The following is a 13,698-nucleotide window of genomic DNA, read 5'->3' as shown; positions in this document are numbered from 1 at the left end:
AGCCCCTTGACCTTCCTATTCCATGACTCTACCTTTCAATCCTAGCCCCCCCCCCTTACTACCTGATTCCCAGCTTTTCTTCCTGATTCTGCACAGTATGAGGGATGGAGTTCAAAAGTCAAGAAGATAGGCTGCTTCTAGCAGGGAAATGAAGTTGTATGGAAAATATTTAAGAAAATATTTAAGTAAATTACGTTGTGGCATACAGCTGCTACAAGATCGTGCATAATGCCAGTTTAAGGTTCTGTTGCTTGTAGATTTGTTGTTGTTGCTGTGTTGTAAAAAATATCAAAATATATGAATTAATCTCAGGGAAAATTTCAATAGCTGCTATTTTTAAATGTTTCTTTTGCCAGAGTTGCCCTAAATGGTCAGGAGTATTAATTTCTATGGTGAAGTGCGAAAGCATAGAATGTAGAGACAAGATTGAAGAATTACATGTCAATAATGCAATGGTAGTCTTGCTTTAAGTGCAAATCTAAATGAAAGCTTAAGCCTATGGCTCCTCCATAATCTTGGTAGTCTCAGTACTACAACCATTTATGTGTATACTTGACATTTGAAATTACTGGCATTATAAGAGAAATCTGTTATACAAATAGTTAGGGTGTTAGTGGATGCCACTGCTCAAAATATGCAGTTCCTGAGTTTTATAAGACTAATTAAACTTCCTTCTGAATACTGCAAATGCCTTCCTTTGTAAAGTTATCAACATCATCTTAACAAAGTGCTATTAACAAACTGGCACTGACCATGTGTACTTTTGAAGGGCATGGATATATACAGAATCCAGTATGCAAAAGGGGTGTCTCTTACAAGTTCTGATTACCAAAATATTTTTCTCCCTGATAGTTTTATCTTTTTGCTTCCAAACTATTAAATAAAAAAGGACAAATGGTATATGTTATATGATACATTATTTCAAGAAAATGTATTTTTAAGTCCTGGCAGACCATCTATAATAGTATGCAGTAGATGCAAAAGAGATTTTCTTGCACCTCACTTTTTAGCACAGTCTATACATTTCAGATCACAGTAACTTCTGCTTATGTTATTTTAGGGTTCTTTTTATTGTTTCTTCTCTGCTACAAGCTCCTCTCAGTCCATTTATTTACTATTTTACACAGTTTCTATAGAGAGTAGCAATATTTAGGAATATGTCTATTGGTGAAATACGGTATGACGGGGCAAGCTACCATATAAAAGTTGTTCTACTTAGCTTCTCTATGCATCTATTTATTGGCTTAACAATCAGAACTGAGCTTTTTCTACCTCAAAAGGAGAAGAAAACACTATCCAACATCATGTTTATATTGTTAATGTAGGACATGTGTCTAAAATAATATAGTGGAAATAAAAAAGTAATTAATTGCTATATCTTTTACTAAGCTATGCTATAGTGAATTTTAGGGAAAAGTTTCATTTTTGCATAGAAGCTACTCATTTTCCACCAAACATTGCATTTTTTTTTTACAAAAACTGAAGATTATTTTTCCCTGAGAACCCTGCAATACGAAGAAGTAAAATACTTAATAATTTTGCCATATGCTGCTGGAAATCACCCTAGAATGCTTTTTGACTCTTATTAAACTGCTTGCTGAGTTTCTGATTTCTTGAATTAAATTACTATTATGTATATCCCTAGAGGTGTACAATGCTGAAAGGAGTTTAAGAAATCAAACTCTATACCTGCTTCAAAATATCTATGCTACAATCAAAAATCCATATTTTGGGGTAAAAAATTCAAGCAGTATATTGCTGTAAACAACTTTTTCTCTTATCTGAGTTGAGTCATATGTATGTGAATAATTTAACTTTTACTAAGTTTATTAATTCATAACAAATAATGTATTAATGAATTTTAACTTTTTCAAAATGGATTATAGGCGGATCATTTTTACCCTTAAATTTAATCACTGTTTGAAATTATTTTCCATAGAACTTATTTTAATAATTCTTAGTCTGTAGCCTGTCCGTGAGAGGTTTATGAATATCTGAGACTTACTGAATATCTACTTCTTAAAATATGTTTCTGATGATTTTAAGAGGCTGATGAGTAAACTATGAAGTTCTCTTATAATTCTCTGCTATGATATACATTCTGGCCAATAAATGTATATGCTCTAGTGCAGAAAGAAATGTAACCCAGAACAAATGAGAATACAAACTAACAAGTCTCTTATAATTTGAAGCACAATTTCAGATACATTTTTATTTAATTTGCTTGGGTCTAGTAGTGAGATTGATTCTCACCACGCAGGCAAAAAAATCATATCCAAAGTTCCCATGAGCCAAAACTGGGAAGTCCCTTGGTTTCAACAGCAAGGTTCATATTTTCATGGAAAATACAAATGAGGAAAACTTACACCAATGACAGATAAGATCATGCTGAATTCATGCTGAATTTTATTCTTCCATTTCTCACAGTAATAAAGAGGTACCTAATTGCCCCTTATATCTGATTCATTTATCCAAATAAAATAGGAAAATTGGTCCACATCCTAAATATCATTTTGTTCCTTATTCAGCAGGATACTATTTGACGACACTAGGAGTTTTAGTTGAATAAAGACTTAGTATGGATGGCAAAATCTGGTTTTAAAAATGTCCCATTTTCAGTGAGGAATGCGTACCCCAATACCCCATGTAACCTCTCTACATTTTACCAGCTACAGTCTATCACCAGGTCAACATTTCCTGCTTCCTTCCCCTCTCCACCTGTCTCTCACCGATTTTGTCCTATTGCCTCTGATCCTTAATGCCATGTATTTGCATTTTCACAGACTTGAATTTTGCATATTGGTTTCTATTCCATGCAGGAGAAACACAGAATAACAGCAGACTCTCCCTATGCCTGAAGAAGGATTTTTGTGCCCAAAAGCTTGCAAAGAACAATTTTTCCAACCCCAATACATGTTATTTTTCTTATAGAATTGCGTTTTCCATGTAAGTAATCCTCTGAAAACACTCTGAAAAGATTATAGATGGAAAATACTCAAGCCCAAAGAAAATAACAGAAGGAGGACAGAAGGAGCTGCAACTGAGGACCCTGGAAGATGGGCAATTAATGGGACCTCATAATCACATTTCCTTCCATGCCAAGATCCTTACAATCACATTTCCTTCCATGCCACATGTGCATGGCAGGAGGTGTGATTATGAGATTGAGCCTTAGATTCTATCATGCTATATTGCTGATGCTGGGCAAGCCAGAGATCAGGATCCTGGACTCCCCCTGCACTGGCAATTAGTAAGCTCCTCTGGCAAGGAGCCCTGATGAACTGATAGGGCTTCCGGCTGTGGGAGTGGGGGGCACCATGCACCTCCACAGCTGGATGCCATCAGCTGGACTCCCAGCCATGGGTTCACAGTGAAGTCCTTGACTCTAGCTGAGCCCAGAAGGTTGAGGGCCCTAATCTGCCACTTCTCCCAGCTGAAGGAGGGGAGTATCTGAGTCCAGGGCTCCAGTGCAACCCTGCAATTGGGAGTCATAGTGATCACAGCTCCCAGCCTCAGAGGCACATCAGAGCCCTTGACTCTTATGGATCCTTGTGGCTAGGAATGGCAATCAGCTGCTCAGCACCCAGCCTCAGAAGTGCATGGGTGTCAAGGGCTCCCATGTGCTCTAGAGGCTGGGATTCACAATCAGCCTGTTATATGTTCAGTTAATGGCATGATAGGAACCAGCCATAAAGCTGTTATGCATCTTTTGTGCAATAACTTTGTGGCTTATTCCTTGATTTATCGAATGATTAATCGCATTAGTGTGTGGCCGGGTAACTACTTAAGCCGTGATTAATTGGTTAATCGTGTCTTAAGTGTAACATGTGCCAGGGGCCTGGAACAGCGAAAGTAAAATGAGAGGTATGGCAGCATTACATCCCCCGTCTGTCTAACCATTTCCATAGAATAAAGCAGAATTGCAACCTCTGGCCAATAGGAACTGGGTGATATATGGCAGCTAGATACATTCTGGTGTCCACATGCCTTGGTGATCTAATAACCACCTGGTGTGTCACAGGCTTCCTTTCATGTTGTGTGTTCCATTGCTCGTGGCATGATCTTCATCACAAATCTGACTTCTAGCATCAGGTGGCTGTAACTGCGGTTCAGAAGCCATGGCTTAACGTCAATGAGAACTCTATTCAAAAACATTTAAATATTCATGAGCCCCTCATACTTGCCGGCAGTGTGTAGAAAGTAAGCTGGCGGAAACTGGAATGTTGTCCCTGTACTAATGTGATAAGAGAAACATAATGAAAGACTTGTGGATTTAACAGTATTCAGCTGTGTCATATTAATAGTGTATCACAGCCACTGCTTTGGCTTATGTGAGACAAAAATCTTAAAATACATTATTTTAAGGCTTCTATGAGGAGTAAGTTAAACTGAATGCTAAAACATTGTGTAATATGATTTACAAAACATTAGTTAAAAACATGGTTTTAGTTAAAAGCTGAGTCAATCCCGCCTTTCTAATTAGTTTTAAAAGCCTACGCTCAGTTAGTAAACTTTTAATTAGTTTTCCTTTGCAGAACCTAGTTGTGATCAGGCAGGAAATAATAGGAGAGTAATCTTTCTCACAATGCTACAATATTTCTAGTTCATTTCCAGGCAGAAAAGAAGTGTGAAGACATGCACAAATAAAAAGAACAGCAGAAAAGATTTTGTTTTCCCTTCCAAACATCAAAACAGTTTTGCAATGATGTTGGTTGAAACTACTGAATTCAGTTGGCTACAGTACTCTGCAAAGATTACAGTCAGTTTCCTCTTTCTCCAGTCTGCTTCAGCAATCAAACTAATGGTTCGGAGTCTACCAAAGTTGAGGCAGCTGCTGGCCGATTTCACAGGCAGATGACCAGGCTGGCAGCCATTTTCAGGGGTAGAGTGCAGCATCCTTCCCCCCTCTCCCCACCCCACCCCACCCCATCCCATGCCTCTGATTGGCTGTGAGGTCCGTTCCTCATATGACACCATCCCTCACTACTGATTGACTGCAAGGGCTATCTGCCATGCAGCCTCACCCCTCACCACTGATTGGTGCTAAAGGGCAGGGCTGTATGACAGACAGTCCTCACAGCCAGTCATCAGTAGGGGAAGGGGCAGCAGCCATCTTGCCTTGTCAGTTGACCCCACTCCCCCTACAGCTGGGCCACAGTCTTGCCTATATCACAGTAAAGATGTGCGAGACCTACAGGGTTTGATTCATGAGAAGTTTATGGGCGCAACCCTGCCAAAGTCATACTGTAATATTGCAATATTTTGCTACCCTGACACATTTCCTGGAGGTTTGTTCTGTTGAACTTCTAAAAAGAACAGTACCCCTGTTGGCCCCAGAGCTCGCCCCAGGGCTCATAACTATCTTTGGTGTCTTCAAAAGAAACAATGGCTTAGTCTAATTTGTTGCTGTATTCTAATAATTGATTGGTCACTTTAGCTCTGATTTACAGAGAAGCTGAATGATCACAGCTGTTATTGAAATCAGTGGGCATGTCTACATGTGCTGTGCCTTAAAAAAGGAGGAGTAAATTGCCTCTGGGGAAAGGGTCTACAAGTGCTCTGGCTTGGGAACAAATTTGCTCCCAACCAGAGCAGGCGAGACTCCTGCCTTGCTCTGCCCTCTTGCAGGCTCCCCTGGGTGCCAGCCGAGGGCTGGCAAAGGGCAGGGGGGCTGGTGGATTGCTGTGTCCCAGCAACATGGAGATCAGAAGATCAGAACCAATCCCTGTGTGGCTGAGAGAGTCATCCCCTCAGGCATGCTGCGTGGCAGCCGTGTGGGGATTGGGAAGGTCCTGATCCCCATGTAGTAGGGAAAAGCTGGTAGGGATAGCCACATCGGGATTGGGACAACTCTCCCAGTCATGTGAGGATCAGGACGGTCCAGATCCCCATGTGGTGGGGAGAAAGTGGCCCCTGCAGCTAGCACAGCTCCCGCTACATGGTACTTAGCCAAGCAGCAGTAGACCCCCTGCTGCCTGGGATGACTGGGAGCATCTACATGTGTACTACTGTGCAGTAGCTAATTCACAGTTAATCTACTACCTGGAATTTCAGGTAGTAGATAACTGTACATTAGCCTATTTTAATGCATAGTAGCCTAGCACCCAGTTTATTAGTGATACTTTGCTGTGAAGTAGATTAGTCTGTTGTGCAGTGAAGCATCTCACATAGACACACTCAGTGAGTGCACCAAATGCTTCTGAAAACTCAAACCCTGGCTTGAAATTCATAGGGTACTAGTGGCAACTTCACAGGCTCTGTAATCTGTAAAGCCTGACATTTTAAGGAGAAGGCAAGAAGTAAAACTTATGTAATTCCCCAAGTCAAGGCAACAGCTTCTGCTGCTAATAATAAAAATACTACCTTTCTTCACCCCCTTATTTGCCTGTCTTCACTCTTTGGCATGTTAGCTATTCAAAGCAGTGGCAATATCTTTCTATACCTCAGTGGCTGCATCTACATGAGACATTTATTGTGGAGTTGTCTAATTAGTTCTGCAGTTAAATGTCAGCATCTACACATGCAGTGCTATTAGGCCGGAATAAACTAATTTACTCCACTGTTGGATAGTACTGCCAGACGTAAGTACTATCCTATGGCAGTTATACTCCATTGCAATGCATGTGTATATGCTGACAGGGCTAGCTGGGGCATGGGGGTGCTTCACTGTGGGGGCTGCCTGTCGGCTAGACCCAACTGAAGCACCTTCATACATAAGCCAGTCCCTCCACAGCACGTTGAGCCAGGCAGAAGCAGCCTCAGGCTAGCAGGCTGAACCCCAGGACCACCTGCCAGCTGGGGCTACTCCACCCCAAATGACACACCCAAGAGCAACAAACTGGCACAAACTGCCCCAGATTTTATTGTTCCTTGGAGTGTAGTAATAAATGTACCTTGATCTCAGTGGGAGTGTGTGTGTGTGTGTGTGTGTGTGCGCGTGTGTGTGCAGGGTAGCATCCAGGTAGATGCAGTGATGCAGTCACACTCCTCTTTGATTCCCAGTCCACCCAAAGTTTTAAACCAATTGCTTGGCAGTTGCAGCAGCATTTTTGTTCAACTAACAGCGGGGAAATCGCTTGTCTTCATGGTCATTATAATCTACCTGATTCCTTCTGGACTCTTCATTCTACAGGTGTTAGTGACCCTCTCTCCTTTTTGAAGGGTTTTGATGTTCCGTTAATCAAGTTATCCTTCTTCCACAGTTCTTTGATCTGTTAACTGTACCAGGTAATTTAGCTCCTATTTCACAGTCTTGCACACTGTTTTTAACTCTAGCTAGGAACATGAACTCAGGTGTGGAAACATTAACTCAGGTGAGCATCAACTCAGGTGTGGAAATAACTATCAATGAAGCATTGGATGCACTGTCAAGATGCTCAAGAAGGCTTTTGTTAAACAGGCCTGAAAAAGATGTACATTTCACTGTAATGATAATAGGAATAAAACTAAATATTTTGATTATTTTTACCTAACTTCTTTTTTATATACATAATATATGATTTAGCAAATTAATGCATATTCCAGTAAAGTTATATTTGTTTTTTGCTCTGTTATTTAATTGAATAATGAAGCCCTAGGGCCATAGTATATTAGTAAAACTTCTAGTTTATTTTTGCCTGGACAAAAAATGTGTGTTATGTTATGTGTGATGATGCACCCCACCATCTGCACCCCTTTCTCAACATTATTGATTTGCCCATGTGTGTATGTGTATATGTGTGCATGCATGCAACAGTGCTATTAGCCAGGTCTAAAATGTCAAACAGAGGGGCTTATAATCCTAAATTTGTTGTAGGAATTCACAGGCGCTCCCTGACCAGAGTATTTGGAATCCGTAAACCCAGTTTTGTATGGCTAGCTAGCAATTTCACAATCCACTCTAGCAGACTCAGCTAGTTTCCCCTTGTTGTTTTAGAAGATCTGACAGGGCTCTCCATGTTCCCTTTTCCCTGACAATTTTTTGTGGATTGGTGTCATACTGACCAAAAAATGTTTTGAGGTTCCCCTTCAAGGACAAAAGTCCAAACTGACTGATCTGGCTGACTACACTTAACCTGCAATCGGAAAATTACCCACAAAAAAGGAGCATTCCATTTAAGTGTTATTACCAGATACATCCGTGTAATAAAAGAGCATAAATGCTGTAAGTCCCATTCACTTGTTTTATCAGTTCTATTCCACTGTAACAGAAGCACATTTCAGTTAATGCCTTTATAGATAATTGTTTTGCTTCTTGGGTGGTTTGTCACTTGATCTTCAATCTGGTGCCTCAACTCACTAGAGGCAAACAATAATCCTATAGAAATGTATTTACTTGTTCCTTCTTATTGCCCAATTATGCCACGCCCAGAAATTTGGCTGAGTTACAGTATCCTGGACAGAACTAGCTCATTACAAAATGTCAGAATATTTAGCAATGATAGGATTTTATGAAGTAAAATACAAGGTAAAAAGACACATTAAAAATAGATTTAATGCTATTGAAATATAAAAAGACAACTACTAAAATCTTATTCATACCCCGAATAAATGACTACAAATCTGTAGGTCAACAGGAATCAGGAATTGTTCCTAGATTAGGCAAAAGACTGTCAGAAAACCTTTTTAAAAAGGGCTCATTTTGTATCTTTTCTGCTATTCTTTTTTCCCCTTCTCTCCATGCCTCACCCCCACCTACCTGCCCCACTCTGACCTAACATTATTTCTCAAAAAGGTCATCAGGACAAGTCCATTGTTTATGGAAAAAATTGACTGGCACATGCCTAATTACAGTATCATGCTCATGCTTGTTATCCCAATAAAAATGCTACCATTCAGCTACTATTTCAACTTCTAATATTTCAACTACATTTTAGCAGGTAAATACAATATCATAGGCATAATGAATAAATGGTTATTGTGGGATACAGCTGCACCCTACTATATGGGAAGTCTCAGGAAAAATTGTGTACTTTATCTTAATTAGGAAAGAGCATGAGGTGAGTGACATCTATCAATCATTTGCAAGCTGGGGTGGGAGAGGTGGGGAAAAAAGACAATGCAGTCCTCAGAGAACAAAGGGGAGGCAAGACTGCTGAGCTCTACTGTGGTGGGAGTTTTGCTGGGATTCCCATATGATTCCTGCTAGAAGAACTCTTCAAACTGCCTGAACCATTTATGTATGGGACCCATGGACTTTTGGACTGAAGTCTCAGCCTCATTGAAGGAAAGAGACGAAACTTTCATTGACTTTGATGAAACTTTTACCCTTGGTATGCACTAAACGTAGAATTAGGGTAGGCCTACTAAAAGCATTCATCAGGTCCAGCTAGATTAAAATGAAATAGGCTGAAGCATGTGACTACCTTTAATATTGACAGTCCCGCAGTACTGGACACATGGATGAGAATTTAGTAAGGGGCCTGAGTAGCTTGATTTATCTCTTAAATTAAACATGTATGCTCTGAACTGCATATACACTATATGAACTGCCTGGTCTATTTTAGCTAGAATTGAACTGTAAAGAGATAAGCAATTTATAAGGGTTATACACAGTGATTTCAGGATGGTAGAGATTAGTGAATAATAAATACAGCCAGGCCTTTTTTCTAGCAGCTTATATTTCACTTACTTTGCAAGTCCCATAGAACTATTGCCTAATGTAATTTCTGGTGTAGTTAAAATGATACTATATTTTAAAGGGAACTACCAACCGGATTAGAGCCTTGATTCTGCTCCCACCAGTTTCAGCCAAAAGACAATCAGAATATAATGCCTGAAAAACAACCTTGTAGTATTTGCATTTTGCAGATAGAGGAAATGAGAAAGGAGGTAATGTGACTTGCCTGAGGTCATAAAGAAGTGTCTGAGGATTCTGTTCTAGTCTATTCTGGTTTTTACATTCCCCTCATCAGTATAGTATAAGAGAATTCCAGAAGTGCATTAAATAGAGGACCCTGTGTGATTGGATCTGCTGGGCAGACTGCTGAAATGTCCATATCTTGTGTACAAACAAGTTTAAACCTAGTAGTGGACAGCTCTTCTGTTCCTGACAAATGTACCTGTCAGACATCATTCTTATCCTGGAGCTTTCGCAAGACTTAGGTAGCTGGGATTCAGACCACTAAGCACCATGAAAATAAAGATAGAGATTTTGAATTTGACTTAATATTCTAAGAGGAGACGATGTAATTAGCACAGGGCAGATTAGCTCTTCTTTCAGTAGCCCATCATGGTAAAGAAAGGTACTAGCTGTACTAGCTGAACTTTCTTAAGAGCTGATGATGTTATGCTTAGATGTACTGCTACAGTCTAAGAGGGAGCCTTCTCTCCCCAAATTACGACAAAGAGGCTTATTTTATTCCAGCACCCTGGAATAAAAAAAGAGCACACCTGTCTCTTCTCAAAAGAATCACTTTATGGGAAAGCTAGGCAAAAGTTTAACTAGCATTTAGATCAGGTAATAGAAATGTAGAAACAAACTCAAACCTGGGACAAGGGGTATAGGCCGGAGCCCAGGATCTCTGAGCTTCTGTTGCTTACTGGATTCCTGATTCCCCAGGTCCTCAGTTCCTCCTGTCATCAGTTCCTCATTTTTCAGACCACCAATTCCTCATTCTCCCCAGGTTTTCAATCACAGATATTTAATCATTAATGGTTTACATCTATCAACACTTTGATTGGGTATACAGAGTTTATAATAAAGAATATCGTCCAGATGCCCACAAGTGTTAATGCAGTTGAGTGTTTTCCTGTTTGACTCAGCAAAAAATAGAATCTTGCCTTGCAAGTCTGTCTTTACACAAGGTTAACCCAGTTTTTTATTATTATTTTAGTTATGCATTTACAGCAACAACAATACAGTTCCTTTCTTTATATAATGGAAGATATATACAGGATAGGGCCATTCATTCTAAGTCCTCTTCTGTGTTCCTATTCCAGCTGGGAGGTTATCAGATGCTAGCCTCTTGGCTAAAAAACATTATTTGCAGATGCTGCTCTGTGAGCATTTAGCAGTGGATCCAGGTCCTTGCCTAAACTGCAGACCGATTTAACCAAATGTAACTGTTGACCTTTGATCAAAAGAGTGTCCTATGCCTATACACTCTTCAGAACTCCAAAATGATTTTAAAAAGTGATTCTCTTGAGAAGAGACAGGTGTGCTCTCTTTTTATTCCAGGATCCTGGAAGAAAGTAAGCCTTTCTGTCCTAATTTGGGCTTCCCTTTAGACTACAGAAATTTATATAACATGAAAACATTAGCCCTTAAGAAACTTCAACTAGTACAAAACACTTTTCTTTCCAACCTCTATCTTGCCAAGGCACAGTTTCAAATCATCCTTTTTCATGAAGAGTTGATCACGGCCAAACCCATCCTGGCCCATTTGAACTGAATGCTTGGTTTCTAGTTTTGTACACAGACCTGGACATCACTGCTGTTTCCAGGAGTGAGGAGAGGAAGAAACCTTCTGCTTTCTTATTTAAGTCTGCAAACCAGGTGTCAGTCAAGCATTTTCTGTGCATATGTGACAACTTTACACTGTCTGAGGCAGCGTGGTCCCAGGGAATGGCTGCAGCAGCAAATGATGGGGAGGCAACAACCTTGTTTTGGGGCAGTGCAGGAGATACCATGCAAAGGTGAAAGCACTCTCTTCTGTGAAGCAGGGCAGAAGCAATGCAGGGCAGAGAGGGGGACAGCAGACTATCTTGGGAAGGTTCTTATAGGGTGAGTCTACGTGAGACACTACTGGGTAGTCATTACTGCATATTTATTTAGTACGTGTATGAGCAAGCACTAAATAAATGCGCAGTAACCGGGGTTACTGCACAGTAGCAACGTCAAAGGTCTTTTTGGTGACACTACTGTGCAGTAGCCTAATAATACTACACAGTAGTGTATTAGCACTGTCTGTACAGTGACACTCTATTATGCAGTATTTTTCCACTACTGCACAGCCAGCGTCTCATGTAGTAACCCCAAATCCACATTTTTCTGTGATTAAAATGAAACACTACTGTACGTATATACATATATATGTATGTGTGTGTGTGTGTGTATACACACACGTATATATACATGTGTGTATATATATATAGTGGTATTTCATTTTAATCATGGAAAAATGTGGGCTTGGGGTTACTTTTTTAAACTAAAAATTGGGGATTTTTTTTTCATCAGAGAAAACCAGGATCCCTCCTGATGAGGGGGATGTAAAAACCAGAATAGACTAGACTAGAATCCTCTGACTTTGGCTTCATTAAGACCTCAGGCAAGTCACATAATCATCTCGCTCTCATTTCCTCTAAATGCAAATAGTCCACGGTTGTTTTTTTCAGGCATTAGAGCCCCATCCCCTTTTTGCTAAAACCAGTAGGCTCTAATTTGTTTGGCAGTTGCCTTTGAAACCTAGCCCTGTTTTCATTACACTGAAAATGACACCAGGCCATAGGTCTCTGGGACTTAGAAAGTACACGAAATAACAGCTGTTAGAAAAAAGAAAAAGGCAAGAAAGGAAAGAAACTAAAGCAAGAAGAATGGGTGCTCTGCACGCCCACCCTCCTGGTGGGATAATTAAATACGGTAACAAAAGTGGGCTAACGCAGCATTTCTCAACCCGTGGGTTGCAACCCAAAACTGGGTCACCAGAATATATGAAGAGGTGGTGAACAAACTTTAAATAAAAATGGATTATCCTTTAAAGGAGAAAAATGTGGGAAAGCATGGCTTTTCCCTTGAAGGCTGGCAGAGCTCCAGCCTGCAAGGGGCTGCTTGGGGCCCCTGATACCTCACACACTGTGGGGCTGGCGGCAGTGGGTCAAGACTGGGCATGGATGTTTACAAATGGGTCCTGGTCCACAAAAGGTTGAGAACCACTGATCTATGGGACTGACAAAGTGTGTGAAATATAGGTTGCCAGGGGGGAAAAGGCCGTGAGAAGGAAAAGGAGTTACAGCAAGAAGGTGCTCATGGTGGGCTATGAAAGGAGAGTGGGGTAAGAACAGTGGCATAGCCTATGCAGAGTTTAGAGCCTATGCAGGGTTTAGGGTTTATTTGGGAAGGGGAGGGGGTTTGGCTAGGAATGGTGCTGGGTTGCAGTGGGTGACCCTGGCAGTGACTGTGCTTGGTGAGGCTTGGCTGGAGATGGTCCTGCCTCAGGCAGGGGCTTGCAGCGGGTGACCCAGGCAGACCCAGGGTCTGATGCAGGGTCTAGATTGTGCTTGGGAAAGTTGTCTAGGGATGGTCCTGGGTGGCAGTGGGTGACCCTGGCAGCTCAAGGGTCTGATGCTTTGTTTAGATTATGCTTGGCAACGGCGCGTGCCCCCGGAGGCTAGAGGGGAAGGGGGGAGGGCACAGCGACCTCCCGCGGGCGACAGTGTCAACGGCGGGGACGTGGCAGCGGCGAGCGGGGAGCTCCCACAGGGAGCCGCGACCGTGTTGGCGGCAGGGGGGTAGGGGGTGGCGAGCGCAGGTCGGTGACCACCCGCGGACGCTGCCAGCTTTTTGCAGGGGGCGCACCGCCAAGCTTAAGGGGCGCATGTCCACCCGCGTGTCCCCGTTACGCATCACCAAAGTTGGGAAGGGTTGTCTGGGAACGGTCCTGAGGAGGGTCTCGGCTGACCTCGGGAAGGTTTGTCTGGGAATGGCCCTGGGTGGCGGTGGGTGACCCTGGGGCTGATTCGCAGCCTGCGCTGCAGCATCCTGAACCCCGCTTTTCGCCA

At 41.6% G+C, this 13,698-nt stretch overlaps 1 protein-coding gene across 1 annotated transcript in view; it reads left to right on the top strand.

Annotated features, from left to right (window-relative positions):
- The first annotated feature begins 13,514 nt into the window (after positions 1-13,514).
- Positions 13,515-13,698, top strand: part of PCDH20 (protocadherin 20) — a 10,528-nt gene continuing 10,344 nt past the window's right edge. Inside the window, exon 1 of the mRNA XM_019523820.1 lies at positions 13,515-13,607. Within this exon, the coding sequence (XP_019379365.1) occupies positions 13,515-13,607 (93 nt within the window). The remainder of the gene's footprint in view (positions 13,608-13,698) is intronic.

Source organism: Gavialis gangeticus, unplaced genomic scaffold (assembly GCF_001723915.1).
Source record: "Gavialis gangeticus isolate Ggan-Ray unplaced genomic scaffold, GavGan_comp1, whole genome shotgun sequence".
NCBI classification, from domain to species: Eukaryota; Metazoa; Chordata; order Crocodylia; family Gavialidae; genus Gavialis; species Gavialis gangeticus.
This window is presented reverse-complemented; position numbering and strand designations above follow the sequence as displayed.